General features: G+C 39.7%; 1 protein-coding gene across 5 annotated transcripts in view; it reads right to left on the bottom strand.

The window, feature by feature from the left end:
* Nucleotides 1-9,828: 9,828 nt before the first annotated feature.
* The window catches only part of ADGRG6 (adhesion G protein-coupled receptor G6), a 109,368-nt gene continuing 94,564 nt past the window's right edge, over nt 9,829-24,632 (bottom strand). For 2 of the 5 annotated variants that reach the window (XM_057364814.1, XM_057364815.1), the window contains exons 22-25: nt 23,527-23,810; nt 19,585-19,686; nt 17,411-17,563; nt 9,830-13,090 (exon numbers count right to left, since the gene is read on the bottom strand). In XM_057364814.1, coding sequence (XP_057220797.1) covers nt 12,912-13,090; nt 17,411-17,563; nt 19,585-19,686; nt 23,527-23,810 — 718 coding nt within the window. In that variant the 3' untranslated portion in view covers nt 9,830-12,911. Of the gene's footprint in view, nt 13,091-15,160; nt 15,208-16,105; nt 17,141-17,410; nt 17,564-19,584; nt 19,687-23,526; nt 23,811-24,632 lie in introns of those variants that run through there. The other 3 variants (XM_057364817.1, XM_057364816.1, XM_057364818.1) reach the window with 3 other exon arrangements.

The raw sequence follows: 24,632 nt of genomic DNA, 5'->3' as shown, positions 1-24,632 counted from the left end.
CTCAGTAACTCTGTAGGTTCTAGGCAAGATGAAATTCAAGCATGCAAAGAGCCATATGAAACCCTATAAAATAGATAAGACTGCTCAGGAAGCTGCCTGAGGGGATGGTGGGAGGTAGAGGCAGCTCTGACTACTGCAGCCTTACTTGTCCACTCAAAGCACAGTAAAACTATTTTTAATTCAGCCATGCACTCCAGCCTGAAATGTCCTCAGCTCTTGGATCTCTGCACTGGGTGAATTCAGAAAAAACTTATGCTAGTGCCTCAAGTTATTAGATCCTTTGCTGGAAATTCTCATTTAAATGGATTTTCCCTCTATTAAGCAAGAAAAATTTCCAGAACRGGAAAAATGTGTTATCCTCAGCACTGCTTGCAGTCAGGTGGCACTGCTCAGGCACAGAAGGGCTCCTCTGAAGTCAGGAAAGAACATGCTTGAAACCAATGTGGAACAAAAAGTGGTTTCTGACAAAAAATAAAATGCTGTTTTGACCACTATTTCCCATGGTGGTTTTCTTTTAGAAACATAAATACGTAAAAGGAAAACATCTGTCAGTGTTTGCAGGTTTTCTTGTATGTACAGTTTTTGTTTTCAATTGAAAAAAGATCCAGAAGAATTAAAAATATATAATTTGTTAACATATTCCAGTAAAAACTTTTGAGGCCTTTCCAACATTTTCTCTTCCTTCTCTTTAATGTCTTTTTTGACTTTTAGCTCATRCATCAAATTATCTGAGTCTTTACCCGGATTTGAAGTGAAGTATACCAGACAGAAGTTTAACATTTGGCACGTGACAGTTTTCCTAGGARAAGCTTTGGCCGTGGGTCTGGGACTCTTTAGTGTCACGGGTGAATCTGTGTGACATTTGCCTTTCCCCGCTTTCCCTCTGATGTGAGATTGCATGAACTGCTCCGTACGTAGTCGAACTGGGTTTATTGAGCCAGCCCTTTTCACAGAGAGGAAGCAAAATGAAGAAMGAGAAAACTTCCACTTTTGCCTTTCTAACACAGCTGCAGAAGGACAGTGAGCACAGGCACAGCCAGCAGTGTGACTCCTGGTGCAAAGGCTTCCTGCCCAGCTTATCGCTGCTTACTCCACAGCTGATTATCGCTGATTATTCCTCCACATTCCCAGGTAGGATCTTTTTTCTGACTGTTTCAGTCCCCTGGGCCTGAGTTAGCTGATTTATAACCCTCGGCTGATGCCTGAGTGCTGCCAGCTCTCCTGCAGACCCGGGGCTGCTCGGGGATGGAGCCTGAGCTCCGCCACCTTCCCATGGGTGGCTTTGTGCCCATGGCCACACTTCCAAAAACAGTGCCCTGGTCCCGAGTCACCGCCAAGTGCTGCCCTGGGAGCACAGACAGGGATGTGGCACTGCTGAGGGTCTCAGGGGATGCCTGGGGCTGACATCGAGAGCACCACGGTCTGAAGGTGCCAGCGGGGCGCTTGGAGAGCGCTGTGTCCTTTCTGCTTTCTGTCTGCCTCCAAACACCGTGTGCTCCGAGTGCCAGAGCACTCCCCAGGAGATCCATGGGAAGTTTCAAGACAGGATGACAGTCGGAATAATGATTTTGCAGAAACTGAGCTTTGCTTGGCGCTGCTGTCAGGAGGAACGCTTTGTTTCAGTGGCATAGCAACGGCAGGATGGAAAGGGCCAGGAATGAGAGGGAAAGGAGAGAAGGTGTCTTGCTCTTGTAATGCAGTTTCCTGGTGGGGGAAATCTTCTGGTGCTCTAGAAAGATTCCCACTGAGCAGGCTGGACTAGGCTCACAAGATTCAGGATTTATTCCTGCTCTATTGCCCAGTGATGCCGTGACCCCTGTCTCCTGTCAGGCTCCGTTTGGTCCCMGTGCAGGGTGCAGCAGCTCTCCCAAATCCCCAGTAAGGATGTACACCGTATCCAGAAGTCAGGCCACTTGCTGAATAACTCCCTTCTTCTCCCTCACTCCCTGTTTTTCAGGAGAAGGGCAGCTCAGAGGGACACTGGCAGKTCCCTTCCTCAGAGGCCAGGCCATGTGCCAAGCCCCTCACTGACACAAATTGTCCCAACAGGACCTTGCTCAAGCCTGGACATCTCACTGTAACTCTGGTAAGTGACCTAATCTTCCTGGGGCAGTGTCACAGGAGTCACCTGCCACSCTCCTGGGGCAGCCTTTGGGATCAGACCTGGGATGGCTTTTACCTCAGAGTTTCACTTTGCAGGACATACATGACACAGGGCTACTCTTTGCCTTGAATTTTCAGTTTTGGCTCACCCTTACTATATCATCCGAACTATACTATACATCCTTACTACATCATCCGAACTCATCTGAACTATAAATTCACCTTTAGTTTAAGATATCCGACAGTTTCTTGCAATTGGTGCATTATTGATCAGGACAAGTGGAAATGGTAGATTTACCTTTCAGTAAATGTACTCACAGATGTTTTTTTATCCTCTCAGACAGAAAAGTGCAAGATGTGCTGTTCATTTGCTCTCATGCAGTAACTGATCACACGCAATTGCCTTGTCTTTACTCAGGACTTTGAAATCTGTTTTCGTCTAAAACTCCACTGCTATAAACTTGGAAGCAGCATTCCTTCTGCTGATAAAAGTATGATAAATCCAGCATGAGAAAGGATTTCTTCTTTTTTTTTTTTTTTCTTCCACAAAAAGTGTTTTTAAATACCACGTATGGGTTTCCAATGGTCTTTTAAGTTTATGTTCTACCTTTTAAAAGTTATGATTTAATTTACATTCAGAGATCATTCAGCTAAAAAGGCTACAAATAGAAAATACTATTTTCTCAGGCATCCACTCTGAAATAATTTATTCTTATGAGTAAAATAATCCCAAAGACAAGCAATCCTTTATCTTTTTTTATACAGCTAGCCACACCCAGATTCACAGGCACAAGAAGAAGGCATCAGTAGCATGTCACACTCGATAAATCAGTGCATTCAGGTCCTGAGCACAACACTCTGCTACAGCAATTCAGTGTGCACCAGCTGAATGAGGACTGGCAGCAGGGAGCTCAATTCTTAACTTGTCACAGGTGAAAGGTAAAACGTGTTGGARAGAACAAGAGGTGGATGAAGAGCCTTCACCTTGGCAGTCCAGAATGATAAAGGAGGATAGGAAAAAACTTTTTAAAAGGCAGTGACTTCTCTGTAAGTCTGAGTCCCAAGATCTGTGRGAAGGGAAATCTCAAGTGCTTGACAAAAGATATYCAACTTTGTGRATGTGAGGCCAGACAATGAGAKTGCACGTGGTGAAGCATCCAYCTATGRCTTTAAGCTTCTGCTACATCTGCAGTGAAAATATATGCCATATAACTACTAAAACTAAAAAGCTATTGCTGTGCAGCTAAATGGATCCTAATAAAATGTTAAAAAGTGGAAAATCCWTAGGAATTGTTTGTGCATTTTTTGTTGCAATAGATGAGCAATTTCTGGGGAACAAGAGCACTGATGCCCCACTGAAAGGACACCCATGCTAGAAGCCCCAAAATCTATAGGGAACCTATGCACAATAGTGGGCTCTGGCTGTATCAGTATCTGGGGAAGGTAGGAGGGTTTGGATAAACCTGAGTGAAGATGATGGTCTTCATCCTGCCTCATACCATGGTTTAAGAAATAAATCACAATTGTAGGGCAAAAGAGTCAAAGCATACCGATCCTGTTTCAGCTGATACAAAGAAAACTATTTCTGTGAGTTCCCTACCTTACAGTAGGTGTTGGTTTAGTGGACCCTATCCATCCCAAACCGGACAAATGAAATAATGCAAGACAAACAACCTTTGTTTTCTGAACTCATGCACTTAGTCATTGGTAATTCTTTAGAACAGGTAAAGGAGCCAAAACACTTCATAAAGCAATGTTATTTTTCGTTTCTCAGCTATTGCATCCGCTGCTTTTCCACAACCACCTTAATATTAAAATGCTTCTCTTGGCATTGTGCCAGCCATGGGAGAAACAAGCTGGTTGAAAGTAGCCACATGCCAGTGACARTCACAGGGTTGCTCTACACACATTGAAATGTCTGGTTTATGGGAATAAGCCACTGCAGTTCCTATCATCAGGCAGCCAAATCCGTCGTGATTTGTATGTGCCAAGACAATTCAAGGTTTGTGTGCACAAAAACCCTGTTAGGCAGAGATTGAGATCTAAGGAGGAAGGAGTCTCTGCCAAAGGGAGAWTTTTTTTCCTGTGGTATGAAAAATAACAAAAATCAAGTAATTTAATTAAATGTCTCAATGTGTAGAGCTGGGCTGATACATTTATTTGCAAATACCCTGTGAAACTGTTAGTTTCTGTATCTTGACTTTGGGACAATTGTACCCAGTGTTTTGCTTTTGCGATCGATTGTGTACACAGTGCTTCAGAAAAAAACACCAGAGAACAAGCACACAGCCCATTTTTCAGGGCTGTCTAGGATGTGTGCATGTGCTGTATGTGCAGCATGTGTAGTTCCTTCTATCCTTCCCATCCTGCTGACTACCTGCTGAAATGCCTGCTTAAACAGGGAGCACTGCAGCAGACTCTGTGCCTGCATGCCCAAGCGTTCGAGAAGCTAATTCTTGCCATCCCTGGCACATGTCAACTTTTGAGTCAACAGTTTAAGTCAAACTTCTTCATGTGAGCATTGTCCCTGAAGCTTCTTTCTCACCTTTTTTTTTCAGCCTAACCAAAAGAAAACACTGAAATGTCTTTGCAACATCTCCATCAATGGAGGTATTTCTTTTAACTGGGAAAAAAGGCCTGTTGATTTTCCTGGCAGAGTCAAAGGAGGTGCCAGCTGCCATGCTCACCCAGGCAACTGCATGGATTCATTGCAAAGGTTAAAAAGTAAAATAAATGCCTGAAGCCTTGGCACAGATTTAACCTGGTCCCTAARGGTGCCAGAGAGAAGCCCTGGTTTCTAGTGTGAAGAGCCCACACAAGMCTATAGTGGACCTAAATCTGAAGGAAAATAGAACCAGAAACGTTCTCAGGAGGGTGCCTCTTTTTCCTCCCTGTTTAAAATCTCTGTCAAAATTRATCCTGAGAAACATACACCTAAAACCCTAACTCAGAGGTTTGCCAGCCCACCTCTAAAAAGGGACCAGGGCTCAGGGGTGATGTGGCAATGGTGCCTGCACGTGCTCTTCCAGCATTTGTGCAGGTCACTGCTGCACCACAGCACCATGCCAGCGCCAGGCTGCTCGAGAGCTGGGACATGGTGCTGTTGTGGCCATCTCTGAGTTATCCTATAAGATGTTCTGGTTAGTACAGGGAGAGGGCTGTTTTTGCAGTGGGGGTAGGCTGATGACTGGAGAGGTAATTGATGGTGTGGAAGCGTGATATCTGTGGGGTTCTTGTTCGGGGGGCAAAGCTATTTGTGGATGAGGCAGTTGTTAAGGGCAAAGGGTTTGTGGCGGAAAAATTGAGGGGGAACAATAAAATAAACCATGGAGAGAGGGTAGCAATGAATTTATTGTGGGAGCACCTTCCTSCTCAAGCAGTGTGGTGTGTTAATAAAAATAGCTGCATGTAACCAAAGAGGAGCATCACAGGGCAGGAGGTTGTCTCTGTGTCACCCGATACTGCTGCCGGTGTTGATGGTGGCCCCACAGGCGTGGGTTTAGRAASCCCAGGTTCAGCCTGTTCTGAGGCRCCTCCAATCACAGAGGGTCTTCTCTGTCCTGAAAGTCTTCTGGTGCTCCACTAGGACATATCCTTCACCTGTGCCYTGCTCGGGAGGCAGTTTATCCTCGGATCAGTCTCCAAGTGATGTCCAGTCTGACTGCAGCRAGAGGATCTCTTTGCATGAATGAAGGAAACCTCATGTACCAYATCTGGTAGGATAAAATACAATTGGGGGATTGCCTGTTTGCTGAACCAAAGCATGCTTCAGTTTGGGTGAAAGCAACAGGCAAAGTGAAAAAAAAAATAAAAATCTTTGAAAGACACTGAAAAATCAATGAAAATAAAAGAGCGGGATGTGTTAAAATCAGCTGGCTGTAACCCAGCAACAGTATCCAACAGTCACATGCTCAGGGACAGGCTGCTTCTGCCTCAGCTGATCTTTTTTCTGGTTGATCTTTTCTGCAATGAAATGTGCATTTGGCTTTCTTATCAGCTCTGCCCAAGCACCTCAGGAGTACCAGGTCAGATTCACGTCACCATACCTCTGGCTGAACCTGGTGCAAAGATCTGGAGGATCTAATCTAGTTAAAAYAAATGTAAGTTCCTCATCTCTGCTAAAAGCTGCCACCTAACCATAGCAAGACAATTTTAAGCCCCAGTCTGCCTGAACATATCCTGCTAACATGCAAGGAATATTACCCAGACTGCTTTGAATCTTGTTGCACAGTTACCACCCTCTCTAGGCTGCACCAAAGAAAGGGTGAAGACACCCGTGGGCTGAAGTTCTGCAAGCCTGCTGGAGCTGCATCCTCTTGATCTGTGTTTCCCAGAGASCTCACCTGGGCCTGTGCAGACACAAAACTTCTCTGAGAGCTCTTTTAGTTCCATCCTGCATGGAAAACCACAGTATGTCAGCGCCTGACACTCTGTGCCCCTGCAAAGCTTTGCAAATGCTGTTTYCCTATGCTTGCCCTCCTTTTTGAAGCATCCTCACTGTCCTACACCACTGATTGCTGCTCTATGACCCCAGCAGTGCTGCATAATCCCCAGATCACCCCGTACCTTGGTTAATTCCAGAAAATGATCCTGTCTGAGGAATGAGATGTTTGCAGCCAGACTGAGAGGCATGCTGGCATGTCTGCTTTCCTGAAGAGGGASCATTGGTTGTAGGGAGGACAGAGACATTTTGGGGAGCTCGTGCTGGCTCCTGCATGGAGTGGAGCTGTGCTTGTGTGAGGACACCAAAGTTGATGTGCCATAAGACAGCTGTGTTGTGCCTCTGAACTTGGGCTGCACCAACACCACGAGTCTTTCGAGAAGTGAAGGTGTCACGACATCTGTCATGCTGGTCCTGTGCTCTGCTCTGTGCACCAAGCCCTGACTGTTTGTGRGCCTCCCTTCCCATTGCTCCTTCTYCTCACATCCWCAGCAGCCATGATCCAAAAGGAGTGAGGCTGGAGCAGGCCACCTCCTTCCCTGTCTCTCCCAACCCACCTACCCCACACCATTTTTCTCCCCTCAGCTTGGAGCTGGTGCAGTGTGGATTCAGAGGGACATGCCAGTGACAGCCCAGGGACAAACCAGACATTTTAATTTTAACACAGTGCCATTTTCCAATGGAGCAGCTTTCTGCTCAGTCCTGCCCTACGACAGAATGGCCATGGGGCAGCTGTACAGCTGAGCCTGTAGCCCAGCACTCTGCACCTTTTTTGATCTGACTGGGTGATGTGTGCCATGTGGAAGGAATATGTGGAGCAGARGATCCAGCTGACAGCAAATCTCTTCCTACGTCCTTGATGGAAAAAAAATGGTTGGGAGGTATGGATCTGTGTGCCGCTGTGAAAAAGAGAGCTGCTGGAGTTTTTTCTTCGCTGGACAATTATACATACAGTGAATTTCTGAGTCACAGGCTGGCATCCCTGCAGAAGAAATCATTTGCCCAGTACTGGAATAAGCCAGTGTACAAGCCTGTAATGGTGATCTGGTTCTGTTTGCTCAGCTGACAGAAGTTTAGCAGTCACTAATTCCATTSCATCCCCTCAGAGCAAAAAAGGAGAAAATGTAACAACCAGCAAGAGAGAATACAGAGAGACTCTGTATTGCTCTTTCCACTAAATATGCTCAAATGCAGGCAGACAGCTCTCTCCCCTCACTTCCCTGAGTGCAGAGTGTTTGCTTTATCCGGTGATGTAACCGATTGCTAAATAATAGACAAACCTGGTATGAACTCTCCTACTTATTTCTGCGCGGGTGCACATATGGAGGAATCTTTCTGGGCTTTTCACCGGATTTTAACAGCTTTACAACTAGAAATATGCCACTGCCCTCTGCTGGAAAAGCAGGAGCCAGACAGGCAGAAAAGAAAACCAGAGTGGAATTTTGTAAATGCATAACACTATTGCATTTACTGCAYTTGGTGATGGAGACCTGTGAAATGCAGCAGCACAAGCACAGTGGGAGTCCTCTGCAGGATCCACTCCCCTACCGTGGCTGCACTTTGGAGGGCTCCCAGGTAGGGAAAAACCTGGCAGTGGAAGAAAACATTAGACCAGACTTACCAGCATTTGCTTTCTTCTACACTTCACATAATGGGATACAGTTTGTATTTTTGAGAACCCTTTTCTATCTAAAGCTATGTTTTTTGAGAATCCTTTCAAATAGTCAGGATAAAATGTTGCCCAGTTTAGACTATCTGTTACACGCTAAAGGATCAAGCTAGAATTTATTTTGCAAGGTAGATCACTCACCTCGAGAAAACTGTGYCACTCAAAGTGCTGTCAGATGGCTGTGGTTACACAATCCATATGGACAGCAAAACAACGTGCACTCCTCACAGGAGCATTAAAACTGTGCCCTAATGAGAACAACAACAGCATTGGCTTTGAGTGAGCAGATGCATCTGAGGAAGGGTTATCCTTCCAGAAAAGGTTTCCGTGAGATTTATGTATCTATTTCTGGTATGGTGCTTATCACAATGATTTCCCATCATGAAAGGCATTAGCTTTTTCCTGAACTACAGATATATTATTGCTAGGCTAGTCTTCAAGCATGGAAATGCGGGATTTGTTATCTTGAAGAACCATGGAAGATTTTCAGCTTAAAGCTGGAGTCAAAAATACTATTTTACATTGACAAATGCACAAATAGCCACAGTGGTGTGTTCCACCTACTCCAATGGCCTTGTCTCCATTGTTGGTCAGAGTGACACAATGTGGGCAAGGGGCAAGAAATCATGTGAAAAATAGAAGATGCAAAGCAGACCTTGGCAACTACCTCTTCCCTTCTTTTAGTTTCAGTTTCCCTTTCTCTTCTTYATTTTTCTCTTTCCCTTTCTTGTGCACTACAGTAAATGATTGTCCTGAGGATGGAAGTGTCATGATGGTGCCAGGAGATCTGAAAATTAAATGGACCAAGTAAGCAAAGACTGGCTAAGTGGAGGATGAAGGGGAAAGCCTCCTTGGCATAGCAGCAGCTGGAGTGCTGGCCATTAAATGCATGCTCCATAGACTGGTTTGCATGATTGACTTCCCTGACATTAACTTCSAAGCCCTTTGCCTAATTTGCTGACCCATATGTGGGTTTACATCTTTATATATAGTAAATGCATAAAAAAATTTTATAATGACTCCATGAATGACACATTGCTGCCCTGTAACTTGGTAGTTGTCCCTGCAGTTACATAGATGTGTCTGATTATAGATCAGCCTTTCAAAAGTAATAAAATGAAGTGGCATTTTATGTAACTCAATGGGTTACAGTAGGAAGCTGTTAACAGTAGAGGATTAAAATAAAATTGTTCTTGGTATTTAAAAAGTGATGAAACGAGGAAAAAAATAAATCCACCCCCAAACGCTGCAAATCACTCCTTACCAGTGTGGCATCTGCCAAGATCCTACTTGGAAAAAAAAACCTGGCTCCTTCCCTCAGAGGGTCCTCCCACACTCTTGAAGGCATAAAGCCCAAGGGTAGCGTTCACTGTCCSCAGACACACAGACAGACTGCAAGGTGCACCCAGCAGCCTCATTAATAAATGCCACCCTTCCCGTGGGTTTTTTTTTAATTCTTTCTAAAAGAAAGAATCTGCTAAATCCTCGGATTCTGAGCATTTTCTGTGCTGAGACTTAAATACAGGGGAGAAAATCGGACACATTTCAGCATATTTCCATGTTCTTTGAAGGCAAGCAAGTAAAGGCAGTCTATTAGTGCGTGACATTTATTGTTTACACATTWGTGTGTATTAATCAAGTGATTGGCTGAATCAAATATATCAGCAGTGAACAGTCAAAGTATGATTACAAGCTGAATGGAATTATTGATAACGAGGGACTACATTCAGCTGGAGAAAAAATACAGAAAGAAAAACTCCCAGGTTTTAGATTATTCATTTATATTACTTTAAAATATCATCCCAGCATACTGTCTGTTACCTTGATTTTCCTGACACGACTGCCACAATAAATAAATGAGCTTGCATAACTTCCAGATCATTCACTCAATGTGGCATTGAGTAAATTACAAAAGGGAAAGGCATATCCTGCAAAGTATGTTCCCTTGATGAGATGGTGTTAATCTTGAACATTTATTTCCAACCTTTTAGYTAGGCGTGTATCTGTCTCAAGTACTTAAAAAAAACAAAGATTATTTTGCAGAATTCCACTATGGAATTTTTGCCATTAAACACCAAAAAGGAAAAATAAAAGTCAACCATTCACTATTAAAAGGCTTTAATTATTTGGAACACTAACATAAAATATGTTTACTTGAAAAGATTTCTTTCCATTTTAGTCTGTCTTCAAACCTGTTACACTATATTTCACTGACTAGTATTACAAATTACACTGACAAGTTTCCTCAAAGTTGCAAAAGATAGAAGTACAGTAAATTGTTTCACAAGTTGCTTATAAAAAACATATAAGAAATTATTTTTCCCTCTTCTTCTATGATGAAGCAGAAACTTAGCATTAAAGTAACAAGAACAGTCATTAYAGTGCTGAGTATATTTGACACATTTAACCTCACAAATAAATAAATATATACAAGGGAGGTTACAGCATGTCAACTACAAAACACAAGCTTTACATTGTAGAATTGAGAGCATTCAAGAGCAACTAAGTGACACTGAGAGTTTAAGATTACTACATGGTAGTAAAAAAAGAGAAAAAAAATCTTAATACAGCAAAAATACAGGTAGATGTACATTAAACTGATAGTAGGGTTACAGCTCAGCTTCATTCAGGATACTGTGTTTTCTTTTTATTTATATTTTACTGATCTATTATATTTTATTGATTCCTCCTTTTCCCATGAACATTTGATTTTCTTTCTCTTCRTTTTTGACTGTCTTAATCAGGTAGAAATCTCACAGTAAGCTGCTATGTGAACACTATTATCTACAGTAGTTAAGCAGGTGGGATGATAAAATATAAGTTCAGTAAATGCTTGTACATAATCKCCCCTAAATTATTTCACCAGTTAAAGACATCTGACAACCCTCATCCCTGTTATTAATTACATTTTGAGCGAATGGGGCTGATTTTCATTCATACATCACAAAAGCGTTGGCATTTTCGAGACTGGGGTTTTGCTCAGGTCCGTGCAGCGACAGCAGCGATCCTGGGTGGAATCCCATCAGGACATCCTCCTCCCACCAGGTGTCTGCAGCTGGGGAAAATGTGCCATTTGTGCGGTCACAGCATTAAATGATCTCTGCACACAAAAGCATGTGCARAGAGCAGAGAAAGCACAAATCCACATCCCTGATCACTGAGCATCCACCTGCTTGGCAACTGAAAAATCTCAGCATAACTTCCTGCTCTCTTTCTGAATTCAAATAATTAAGTATTTGGCTAAAAATATTTTGGTTTAAAAAAAGGATAGGTTTTAAATGAAAACTTGCATTAGGAGACATTCTTCTCCAAAAGYAGTACTTGAATAAACCTTTGATGTTTCAGCMCATGCCTTCASCTTGTCATGGGGTRAAACAYGGTTCATGAGGAGAGATGCACTTTTGGCACTCAAGGTCACATGCTAATAWGCCACAATTTYATAGAWAGTAAAACAAGGCAGCATTTTATRCTCTTGTCTGTTCTCTGCACACACYCCCACTTCCTTCAGTGTCACTCTAGACACAGTATAGCAATTTGAAATTCCTTAATATTGCCTGAACACCACTTAAACTCTGCTCATCCAACAACCACCATCATGTCATCCAACAAGGAGACAGAGAGAKGGATACTGATACTGATAACATTATGTGCCTGGAAAGATGATATTTGTTTATTACTGGTAAACATATTCCAGGTTATCCTAATGGTGCAATGCCATCTGATGGAGATGTCTCTACTTACAGTATATCTGAAGTACTGAGACCGACAATGGGTTTACAAAGAATTCATCTTGTATTTAAGTATTTAAACTTTTGTTATAGCACCATCCATTGTTTGTACATTGTCTGTGGTACACACTGTGGTTTTCTCTGTCAATTTACTGTGTACATTATTATAAAAATATGTGTAGAGAGAGCTCTAAGTATGTATCTATATATAGTTGAATGTCTTTTTGTTATTTTCCTTAGTGAAAAAAGAACAATAAACACAGACTTGAGGTGGGATACACTGCATTTCATACATATCAGTCAATAAGTGCTGAAACATGACTTTGTGTAAACTGTGTTTCTATGTATATGGATACAAACTGGTCTGCATTTACGGCACATACTGTTTTGGTAAGTAGGATTTGCATGAATTACATCTGTTTTGGCAAAAATGGTTTAAAATTACCCTTGAACTGGTGTTAGGGTTTTATTCACTTACGAATAAAGAACAGACAGCACTAGACATTCAACAAGMAAGAATCTAACAAGTGTCATAAGGAAAATCCATATTTTTCAAAAGAAAAAGGCCATCAGCAAACTGTTCAATAAAAGCTCGCCTGTACTGCGTGATATGTCTGCTATTTCCTCCAGGAGTCAAGACTTGCTTCTGTTTGGATTATATAAATTAAAGTTAGGCTTGTGGCTTTTATGTCTTAAAAGAGATTTACACAGGATTACAATTAGCTGTCCAGACATCATGTTGGCTGGCAGACTTTTAAAAACAGCTCAGTATCATAGTGGAAAATTGTCTTTTTCCACAACCCTAAAAGGGTAGAGAAATAGGTCCTTAAGCGGAAGCTATTTACAGAAGAACACTATAAACTGGGAAAAAATAACTGAACAGATCGCATTCTATGACATCTAGTATTCTCAATTCCAGGCAGACTTTTTGTATTCCTTTGATGAAAAAAACAATAAATCAGAAATCCAGTTAGAACTTTGTGCTGCGACTAAATGTATCAGACATGATGATRTTTTTATAGAAGCTGTCGGAGTGAGGATTGCAGTATCCTTTGACCTTGTCAATAACCTGGTGGACAGGGATGATTGATGTCTGCTCTCCATCCTCTTGGGCAAATTTTGAAGATGGCTTGTCAAGAAAAACATTCTCTAAGAGGAGGAAAAAGCAACAAGAAGTTAGAGCCTCTTAAGTAAACTCATAGTTTAAGAGATGTGTTACTCCTACATAGATATGCYTTTGATAGACACTATTGCTGAATTAAATTACTGCTCTAAAAGTCAGCAAAGAACTTTTTGGCTTGGAATTGCTTCTTCTAAATTCTTTTGAGATGTCTGAGATTTTGTGGGCAGACCTTTCAGGTATCTCTTGAAATTATCATTTGCCTAAAGTGTTACTGACTCCTATGAACTCTTAATATATTAATTTACCACTGATGCTCCTAATCTTACAAACCAAAAAATATTTTGATACGCACTAGATTTCCATAAATAGCGTCTCCACATAATAAAGTAGTGCAAAATGASAGTAAACAGATTTAATTATTTCAACAGCAGATGTTTTGAGCTATGCACAGAAACAACATGATCTGTGCTGAACGTAGCAGAGGATGTCTCGCATCTTGAAGCAGATAATCAGAGCTGAAACTGGCTAAACTTTGTGCTCGCCTAGCATCACCTTGTTTATTCTGTAATGTGGGGGATGTGGACTGAAAAACTGTAGGGACAAATGGACATCCCACAGAGTCCATGAGCTAGAGGTGATGCTAAAAAGATAAAGAAGCAAGGCAATYCCCAGCCAGACTGGTGGTGCTGTTCAGAGAATGGTCGGTAGGTAGAGCTCCTGTAGCGAGAAATGAGGAGAGAGCTTGTCTCTCATTTTCTCAAGTATGTTGTACTAATGATCTTTCTTTCTTATCTCTTCCACTGTAGTGAATAAAGCTGGAATTAATTCTCTGAACCTGGGCAAGATCTGGGCCACTGCAAGCCAGCAATAAGGTGGAGTATCCTGGGAAGCAATATTTTCTACAAATGACATTTTTCTACAAAWGACAAGACCTTGTTGAAGTCATCTCCAAAAGTCTCTTGTCAAAGGACCATGTAAGAATTAAATACACTACCTGAACTATGATTTCAGAAAAACCTTTTTTTAGACACAAACTAACTAAAAATAAACAGAAAAGTAACCCATCCCTGCAGAAGTAATGGTATCAAGCCATAAAAGAGCATAAAGTGTTGCAAAGGAGAAATGGATTGCAGACGGAGAAATCAAAATGRTTTCACTCATTAAAACAGAAACAAGCATGTTGAGGCATACCAGGATGATTTTTTTCAAAGCATGCAAGAATGTTCATTAATTGCAGTGAATAACTCCATGTCCAATGGGAAATTTCTGAGTACTGAGAGCCTTTCAAATGTAGGCATTTACTAACCAATGGCTTTACACCTAAGTACAGGGTTAAAATCATGTATAYCTGAAGTGGGATAGTATGATCAAAGTGGGAGTTGTATGACCAAAYTCTCTGCAGAGAGAGTCTTAACTTCTGTTTCACGGAAGTGTTACAGAGGGTATTTAAGTGCTAACTAAAAGTAGTTTGTTTTGGGTTTGTAGACAGCCAGAGCACAAGATGCCATAGTGACCTCCTTTGTTCACCCATGAGGGTCCATCCAATATTTGTGTTGGTGCATTCTGTATTCAAGCAGCAGTTCACAGGATGGCTTTCAGGCAATTATATTTCATCATTCAGAGTAATTTTGGGTGCTACTGGATATAAAAGCCCCAGTATCTAGAAGACTAATCCAATAATGGCCATAGACCAAATATAAATACACTAGCTTAAATTTTCTGCAATAACTTTGATAAATGCTATACAATCAACTGGAATTCAGATTGTTTTTGCTTTTTAATCTATGCTTTGTGTATGGGTGTTTCAGGACAACTTCCTTTCCCCAGACTACYGCACACAGGCATTAATGCCAAGACATGGTCTGTTTTCTAAAATGGTATTTTCCAAATGCTTCGTGCCCTGTGCAGAGTGCAGACACCCASAGTTTGAAGCATTCTTGTCCTTTGATTCAGCATCAGTGGTGCAAGATGGAACAGTGAGAAATAAGCAGCGTTTCTGATTAGCGAAATGCTCTGCGTCAATGAGGACATCATGCAAGAAGCATCCCTCCACCCTGCTCCAACCATGCATTCAACAAAAACAATTCTCACTTTACCTGTAATGCTCCACCACTGGTGAGGAAAGGGCCTTAGAAGACATTATCTACACCACAAACACACGAATGCTTGTGTCAATTCCAGGGAGCACATTATAACCATATTAACAAGACTTGCCAAGACATGTAGCTATGACCTTATTTGCCTGCAATTTAGCTAAGTTGGGAAACTGAGATGTTCAACTGTATTAAAAATCAGAATCTGAAYGTTATTTTTAATTATTTTTATTATTTTTACACATGAAAAGGTATGTCAGTATTTAAAGACCTAGTGTTTTTAAATCAAAAATTCCTATGGAGTATCACTATAAAATTTGTATTTTTAGAGACAAAAGTAAAATGTATTAAAATCTAAAAAAAAGAAAACTGTTTTATTTCCCTAATGTCCAATAAACCATCACATGAAAACTTTGATTACATTAAGAACTTCAATCCTTTTTAGAAATAATTTATGCATGGGATTAAACTCCTATTTTTTTAAGAATATATATGAGAAAGTTTCTTTTAACTTTACTAATTCTTATCTGGAACCGTTTCTTTGTTTTACTTCAAGAACACCTTGTAAAAACTCGAGCATTAAGTCTTATTAATTGTTAGCCTGGAAAAAAGCCCTGAGTCCAACAAAGCACTTAAGCAYGTTTTTATCATTCATCCCAAAACCCAGGATCTGAAGACTGATCTGCCATGAGTACAAAAGGGAATTCTCTGCAGCAGAAGGGGCACAATGGTGTCCTCCTCAACTGTTAAATCAACAACAGCTCTGTGATCAGTGGATGCTAAAGATGCTGTTTGTGGGAAGACTGCTGGCAGAAGTGTTCCTACAGGGAAGAGATGAATGAACAGCTTGAYCGGGGCAGCTGGGTGCCCTGCACACCAAACCTGACCTGGCAGCAGGAGCAGGCAGCCCGGGGAGGCAGATGCCAGCCGTGATGCCAGCAGATGACAGCCATGTGCTCCCAGTGCAGCTGTGAACAGCGGTCCTGAGAACAAGCTCAGGTACTGTCAGTGATCAGGAATTTCTAAGATACCTCTCATTTTTACTGTATTCAAAGCAGGCGTGCTTCATGTATGCTCTCGATAGCCAATAAAGTTTTAAACTCTTAAAATATCTGATGCACATTCCCTCATGCTAATGGATGCACTGAATATTGGTCAATGAGAAAACAAGAGTGTAATTCTTAAATAAAAAAATTGTGTGTGCCTAACTGAAGCAAGCAATGATCATCAATAAAAAATAGAAGGTATTTCCTGGAAACTATGCAATACATCAAGAAAGGAGAGTCTGCCATCATAAATGAGACATTGAGGGCTTAATGAAAAGAATTAATACTTAAGAAAAGTAAGCTAGCTTTCTTTCTAGTGAAACAATCTACATCATATCTAAACATTTTTYCTAATAAATACTTTAAGGCAAGTAAACACAACTTTGAGTTAAATATGTACGCAGAGTTTATTTCCACTATATTTATAAAAGAGTATTGTGTCATAAGGCTATGTGACTTTACACAGGACAAAAACATGCACTCACAAAAACAGAGTAACAAAAAAAATCTCAACTACATAAGTGAAGGTCTGAAATATTATCTCCGACACAACCAAACTCGTAAATCATTCCAGCCGCTCACTTTCTTTGCTCCCTCCCTTATAGTCTTCTTAAAATGAGCACATTTTCATGGTATRAGTGGAATACAGATGATGCCTTTTATTATATATACCATTGACATCTAAATAAATAAGCAGTGGATATGGCTATTTGTAGAAGGGCAAGACAATGCGTACTCTGGGAACACAGAATCCATTTCCGAGTAGGCGCCGTTTGTCGTTTTACCCATAAATGTTTTACAGTTAGATGAAAGGAGTTTAACCAAGACAACCAGCTGTGGACTTGGACTCTGAAGAGTTGATTCCTATTTCCAGCTGTACTGCCAGCTTTCATGTTACCTTGGGTGAAGAACGTCATCTCTCTGTGCTTTGGCTACCCTGTGTTTACAATAGGATAATAAGCAAAACTTGCTTTCATCAAGCCTATTTCATTTAGCACAGGAACACATGGCAATCASATCTATATATTGGATGTATTGCATGCTAGCTAATGAGTCTTATTAAACAGCAACACATACTTTAAAAATACTGACACTCTACCAATTGGTGACATTTCCTCACATTAACCTTTGGGTAGAGAYGCTCACTATGCCTTTAACACAAACCTATGTGTTCACAGATGCATTGGACTGCAGTGCAAGAACTCACCTGTATGGCTGTTCCGTTTGCAATAGGTATTTGTTGTAGATTTTGATTTGGATGTTAAGTAGGTTGAATTGGAGCCGATGGAACTAGAGGATAAGGATTTYCCAAGATTATCGGAACTCTTCTTTATAATATTAGTTGCTGTTTTGCTCCAATCTAAAAATAATTGAAAAGTTTTACATAAATATCTACTATAGATACTAAATAGCTAATTTATTTTGTTACATTGATTWAAAATATCTGATGCATTTCTTAGTATTGCTTATAACAGCCTATCCTTTTCCTGTTAGATACCCTCTTCRGTTCTTAAGAACTATAAAATTATTTCAACTTGATTTACTCTACCACAGCAGCTGAAACTGGTGGCTCTAACATTCTATCAATAACTTGGCTGGACAGCAGAACTGCAAGTAAGACCTGGCTTTCCAGAATGCAGAGAAGCTGTGGGGCAGTATAAGGATTCCAGACTTTCCTGACCTGAAGAGCAAAACCCAGAGGTGATAGGAAAGGGATAGATAGAGTCATTTACAGTGATTTTATATTCTGAGGGCGTGATCTGCTGTTCCTGAGGAATTTACTACATACCAAAAACTAACTTGTTGTTTAGCATATCGATGCACCACTTGTATAATAAAGTTTATTCAGTAGTYCACATTYAAGAATTYTGTCCTAACTATTAATGCAATAGGSACTTATGCTGGAACAACTCCCAAAATTAAATTAAATAGCTAATACCAGTAAACTGAAAAATGCTGAAAAACTCATCAWAAGTGTCCCAACACCAGTAGAATAAAAGTATCTAACTACTTTTGCAACATATAATTGAAAGTAATTGCAGAAAGTTTCACAATTTAGTCATCTTGCCGTTATTYACTGTACTTCAATGGAATTCACAAAATGGAAGAGAAGTCCAAGCCAAAGATACATAGGCCACTTTAATCTTGATCTAAATCAAGACAAATACTTTATCCTAMATTATTGCTAYRGGGCTTAGGTATGCAAGTTCACATTTRACTTATATTTCACTGTTCTRCCTGAAAACAAYKTYAGGTTCATGGAGATTAAAACCTGCCCAAGGAGATAATGTTAGACCTAATGACATCACCTTAACTATATCAGTGATGTGTTCAAATCCTTCTTGTTTTTATTTCTACAATATTCATACCCAAAAGCAGCATAAAAAAAAGCAAATAATTTGAACCATCTCAGTTTTTTTTCAGTTCAGGAGTTACAGCACAAACCACATGGAAACTGAACATATGAAACAATTTGGATGTCTGATCAGAATGAATATAATTTCCCTAATTTGTATTAACTCTTTGAAACAATGAATCGAGTTTTCTTACTACAAAATGAAAGCTTACCAAGAAAGAAATAAGTTTATGCCACCTTACACCTACTGTAGATTTGAACACAGGTCATTGAACAAGAACCGTATGAGAAAGAATTATTTGGTCCAAATCACCACATCAGACAACAAAAAGARCCAGTTGCCAGAACACAGCAGCCTCATGCCATCCAAGATGGCCAAAGGTGCAGGAAACTATAAATGCAGTGGCCCAAGAGTTGCCCTTTTCATGTGTCCAAACCAACGTCTTGTCTTTCTCTGACTGCTGCAGATGAAGACAAACTCCAGTTCTAGAACTTAATCAGCCTTCTGTTAAAGGAATTTTCTATGTTCCTGAATTAAATGGTGAAGGACAGGACAGTTTACAAAGGCAAAGATRAAAGCAAAAGAAGTCAGAGTATTTYTGTGTGACTTTTAAGAATTGCTCCTACATCATCTTAACAGTCCACACAATTCAAAGACAACATACTTTAACCTAGGAGAAAATGAGTAAGACTCGCTATCGAATGACGAAGTTTGAATCCCTGGATCCTTATTCCATTTTTTTAACTTTTAGGGTCTGAAGGGCCTTCCAAAACCATTCCTATAGCACTACAAAGTTTACCAGCTGCCTTTAATGRAACATTGAAAGACTTGAGAATTTTTATGAAGTGAAATCTGGAAAGTCCCTTGGCAATTATTAGTACTGAAGTGGCAGACTATGATTAATCTATTTTTCCACATCTCTGGCTTACCTTGTATTTTATTAAAAATATCACAGCAAGCTGTTTACGTGGACATTTATAGACAACTGTAGCACCWAAGGAGGGGAGCTGTGAGTTGCTTTTACCTGAATTGTCTGCCAGTCGGAACCTGCCACAACAGAGATGTCTCCTCCATTGTTTCTGCACATTTTCTTTCATAGCACAATGGAATACAAATATAAACAAGCCTATGATGAAAGCAAATAAACACCAAATCAAGCATGTATTTATAAACAGATAAGCTCAAGTTTGTTATCAGAAGACTATGAAGTACAAACAAAAAAAAAATAATCTCAGCATTTTTGCTATTGTCATCTATGCATCACTTAACAGGTATGAAAATCAACCAACTAAAGTTTTCCCGTCATCTAGTTGCTCTGTATGTGTCTGGGACATCAGAATACAAAGAACAGGGTGCCTTTTATTAGCATTGTTGATTTAGATTCARCTCAGTGTTCATCTTCTAATTTTATTCTATTTTTTCTATTTTTTTGCTTAAAGGAAAATGATTAAAAGGTCTTGTCTTTGAAACAAATTACTATTTTGCACACAACAGGATTGCAAGAGAGAGATTGCAAAATAAATACCAACACTATTATATTAACAAGGAGTTATTTATCTCCTGAATATGGTTCCATTTGTACAGAACTGTGGGCGGCATTCTTTTAAAACCCGACATCTTGCAAATGGCACTTAAGGGTGTCCAGAAAAAGCACACTTGGATTTATGTGCATCACATGCATGCACTTGAAATGATTATGGAAATAGTAAGAGTATGTTCATAAGTACTAATTATGAGTCCAGCTACTCACTTCCAAAGAAAACKAAGCAATTTGCGCATGCAGTTGTAATAAATGTGTTTAAGAATGCTTTTGTACAGTTGACTTTTCTCATGCACTTTCCAAGTTTTTATTTTCAAGACAGGAGATAAGCAAACTACCATGGGATAAGGTAGCTCTTAACAGAGTGTTTGGTWCTATTTCATCATCTACAGATGTACTTTGGTGCTAAATATAGCAGCTGGAAATCTCACACGCTCCTGACTCTTCTCAGGCAGGCATTGGCTGTGGAATCTTTTGTTGTTCTGYGGCTTAGCCTATTCTTGTTTTACTTGTATTCTCTGTGAGAGAGCCAACCTGAGGATGAACACCTGATGGCAAAATGCTACTGCCAGATCCCTCATGATTTTATCTTAAATGTGAATAAATGCTAYATAATGTGGGCAAATGTGGTCAAGTGGCTTTCTCTAAAATGATTTCCTTTATGATCATCATGAATAGTTCTGTATACTAATGTCTATTCTGGAGAATCAAATTATCTTCTCTCCTCCAAATTGCTGAGGTCTAATTTTGCACTAATGCATGCCAYTGAACTGGACTCATATTTGCTTACAGGCCAGGCTGAGACCCCTGAAATCAGTTAACTTTAGGTAAGGGTTGGGTCATTAAACAAAATTTTTCCAAAATTTTTCAAGAGCTGATAGGGGAAAAAAAAAAAAAAAGCACTTTTCAAAAAAGGGCATACATTAATRCACCACAAATGTTACCTCTCTTGGATTATGGATACTGTATTTGCATTTAGGAAAATACTTTTCTGTGTGATTTATTTAAAGCACAGAGCTAGTCCAATGCGACCACTAGCAGCTCTTACAGGCTTAGAGATGTGAAGTTGTTTGTGTTGCAAAGTTCCTCTYAGGGTTTCTACATAGCTTTTTTTGATGCTTAATTAAATAGCAGTGAATGATTGGAGCATTCTGAATGGTTAAAAAGAAAATGAATATTCCACAATAATGCAAAACAAATGTACTGCATTAAGTGCTTTGCCTTTGCCCTGTCTGGGCTTGGTCTCCAGATTTTTTTTCTCTGTATTTCATTATTCATTAAGTTTACAATGTGCTTTTAGTAGTACAGCTTTGGTTTTGTTTCCCAGAGACAAATCAGACCYTAGGCTTTGCTCGAGCTTGGCTCTGACTTGAAAGTATTTGGCTTGCCCGGGCATATATATAAAATGAGCAGCCAAAAAAGAAATGTTCCCAGATTTTTTACTCTGAGCGTCAAGGAGAGAAAAATAATTTCCTATGTAGATGAAATAGCAAAGTACAGTAACCACTAGCAGTTGCTGAAATTTGCTTTTTCATTGCCAGTGCACAGAAAACTAATGMAGGCTGCTGGTATAGCTTGAAATACTTGTGCAGCTTTCAAAAACTTGAGAGAGAGCAAACGTGTTTACCAATATCTCCATAATTARGCCGCTAATACTGATGAAAGCCTTGCCATACGGAACTGTCTTCTGCTGCTAGTAAATGTTCTCTGATAGAGATTAGCCCCATCCCACCCCCTTACTGCTACATGAACACTGCACCAGTTATATGGGATTATAAACACCCTCTCCCTTTTTTTTCTTTAGCTTTGCCCAGCTCTTTCCGACTCAGCAGTAAGTTCTTTCAAATAGKAGATTCTTATCTCCTATCTCCTATTGCTTGTTATGACGTGCCTGAACATGGACTGCATCATCATTGCWACTTGAATCCATGAAAGGCTCATCCCTGTTCTGTTTGCATTTAYTTCTCATCTTTTTCAGTTTCATCTGCTGCCTTAACTTCCTTCCAAATGTTCATTTTCCATTCAATATTGCTACTACCCCACAGAGACTTAAGCAGTAGTGGTCAACCTTGTATGCACTCTGCTGATACAAGCTTAATTGATTGCACTGGAAATTCTGGTTACAGAGAACTTGTTCARTTTGACCCTTGGCAAGCTTTTCAGCATTTAAATACTTTTTCATGTTCTTCCCATACTTYTAATCTGTCTAGGCCCTTCTGAATTTCTAACACAGACACAATGCAGTAAAAACTTCATTATATTGCTAGGGGAGTATCAGAATCAGTCCTCTGGAAAAAACAGTCTAGTAAGAACACCACATCCAAATATTTTTTGCCATTTTGCTTAGCATTTTAGATTGAAATTGACTCAAACAAAAACCCACATCATTATTCTCTTTCCACAAAAGCTCAATAAATCTTYCAGCACAGTAAATATGTCCCAACAGTATCAAGTAAAATCCTCACAGGGTAACATTAAGTTTTCCATAAAGAGAAGACATTTTGCTGACCCTAAGAAAATTTAATTTTTATCTCAATATTTGTGTTGCACAACATGTGCTCCTTCAATTACATTCTGGAGTCTGTTTTTCGGTTGGTATTTTTTCAGGCAGATTTATTTTATATTTTAATATACACGTGGTATAAAGCATGCCCTTCTAATGACCTTCTTGGGGCTTTCTCTTCATTATGTTTTTAGTTGCTCTTTATTAGTGGGCAGGGCAAGTGTTGGTAGRGAATTTTATTGCAGTTGAAACATATGCAAATTTTAGCTCTCAGCTGAATTTTTTTTTTAAATGTCGGCTATAAAATTCTGTAATTTATAACCACTTGATTACAATTTACAGCCTTTTTCAGAAAGACAAACCATGCTGGAAAAGTAAAATATTGAAAAGTCAAGTAAAGGAAAGAAAAATAAGCCGACTATAACTGTCACTGGATTTTTCTTAGTAAAGAATATCCCATATGTCTCTGCTATCTCTTTACACTGAGACCGGACTGAATTTTATTTTATGAGTTTCTCATGCCTTAATAAAATAGTTACAAGTTTTACAGATTCCCTACAGGAATAAATTAAGGMAAAAGGCTTCCTATATTTGTTAAAATCAGTGAAAGGAAATGCTGAAGGTCATACAGCATGTATCTCAGCAGAGAACATTGCAGGCAGTTAGCAAGGAAGAGCTCTATTTAAAATACAGTTCATTTTGCGGAAAAAAACCTTGAAACTGTAATWAATTTATGTAAGGTATTCAACCCACATATAGCTGGAATCATTATTCCAYTAAGGGGAAACTAATGATGGTTTAGTATCAAAGGAAAACCTAGAGAGCTTGGATATGAGTTCCCTAGTGCRATCACTGGACACAGCATGCCCCAGAACAGCAAGAGATCAAATATTATTTATTCATAGARTAAAAATTCAGCTTACCTTGCAATGAATTGAAAATTGAGAAGAGGTACAGGAAAGCAAGAGTTAAGGGACCCCAGGCAAAAAARGCAAAGCCCCATGTCATGCCCAGGAGGAAGGTCAGGCTGACCACGCTGCGGAGGTTCCTTAGGATCTCTTCCTTCAGGCTCCGGTTTGTTCTTTTCCCATTCCTCCCACAGATTTGCACCATCACCACAATAAACATGGCAACATTCATTAGAAACATGATTCCAAAGTAGCCAGCACAAGTCACRTAAAAGACAACTTCATTCTTGATCCAGCAGCTGAAAAAAAAAATACAAAAAAAAAATTTAAAAAAAAAATTATCATTTTTGGTTATGAAGACTGTCCTCTGATTATTCGTATGACTAAAGGAAAATGAGCTGATTTCTGATACCACTGATGCAGAGTGTAAAATGAAACATTTTTTAATTTTCTTTTTGCATACAGGATGAAGCCCCGAGGCTTCATTTTAAGTGACTGTGGCCCATAGTATTATGAGAAATCYGAGGGCTGTACCACATTTTACTAAAAACTAATTAAAAAGGAAATCTGACCTCAGATACAAGTGGTGGGAACAGCAATCCCATCATGAAAAAGTTTACACTCAGTACAAAATACTTCACTTCTATCATCTGTGTGAAGCACTGAATGCTTTAAYAACAGAATGGGCAAACTTGGATCTTCAGGGTCGGAATCTCAAGTTTCTGCCACTGGAGCTAAAGGAGAATTTGAACATGACTGAAGAGTAGGACTTTTGAGGCAGCCATTTGACAGTCAGTCACATGAGAGATGTAGCTAATTCCTCTTGCAGCAAATGGCCTGAATGTTCAGCATGATACTATAATAAATTTAAAAAATTAAATTTTTATATATCATGATGAAGCTTTGCCAGGCAAGGTAAATAGCACTCATCTAAAATTTTTGGCATTTGGAGATTATTATCTGGACATCAAGAGAACATAGAGGACTATTGAACTACACTGGCAAAAAGCTGGTTTATTTATAAAGAAAACTATTTTTATACAACTTCATTCTTTTCTCTTACCTAGTAAATACAGCTTTCATTTAAGACAAACCAAAACAGGTGTTTTTATTTTGTTTTC

This window comes from Malurus melanocephalus, unplaced genomic scaffold (genome assembly GCF_030028575.1).
Source record: "Malurus melanocephalus ecotype Western Australia unplaced genomic scaffold, MMel_1.1 scaffold_43, whole genome shotgun sequence".
NCBI classification, from domain to species: domain Eukaryota; kingdom Metazoa; phylum Chordata; class Aves; order Passeriformes; family Maluridae; genus Malurus; species Malurus melanocephalus.
The sequence above is the reverse complement of the archived record's forward strand: the minus strand, read 5'-3'. Positions and strand labels throughout refer to the sequence as shown.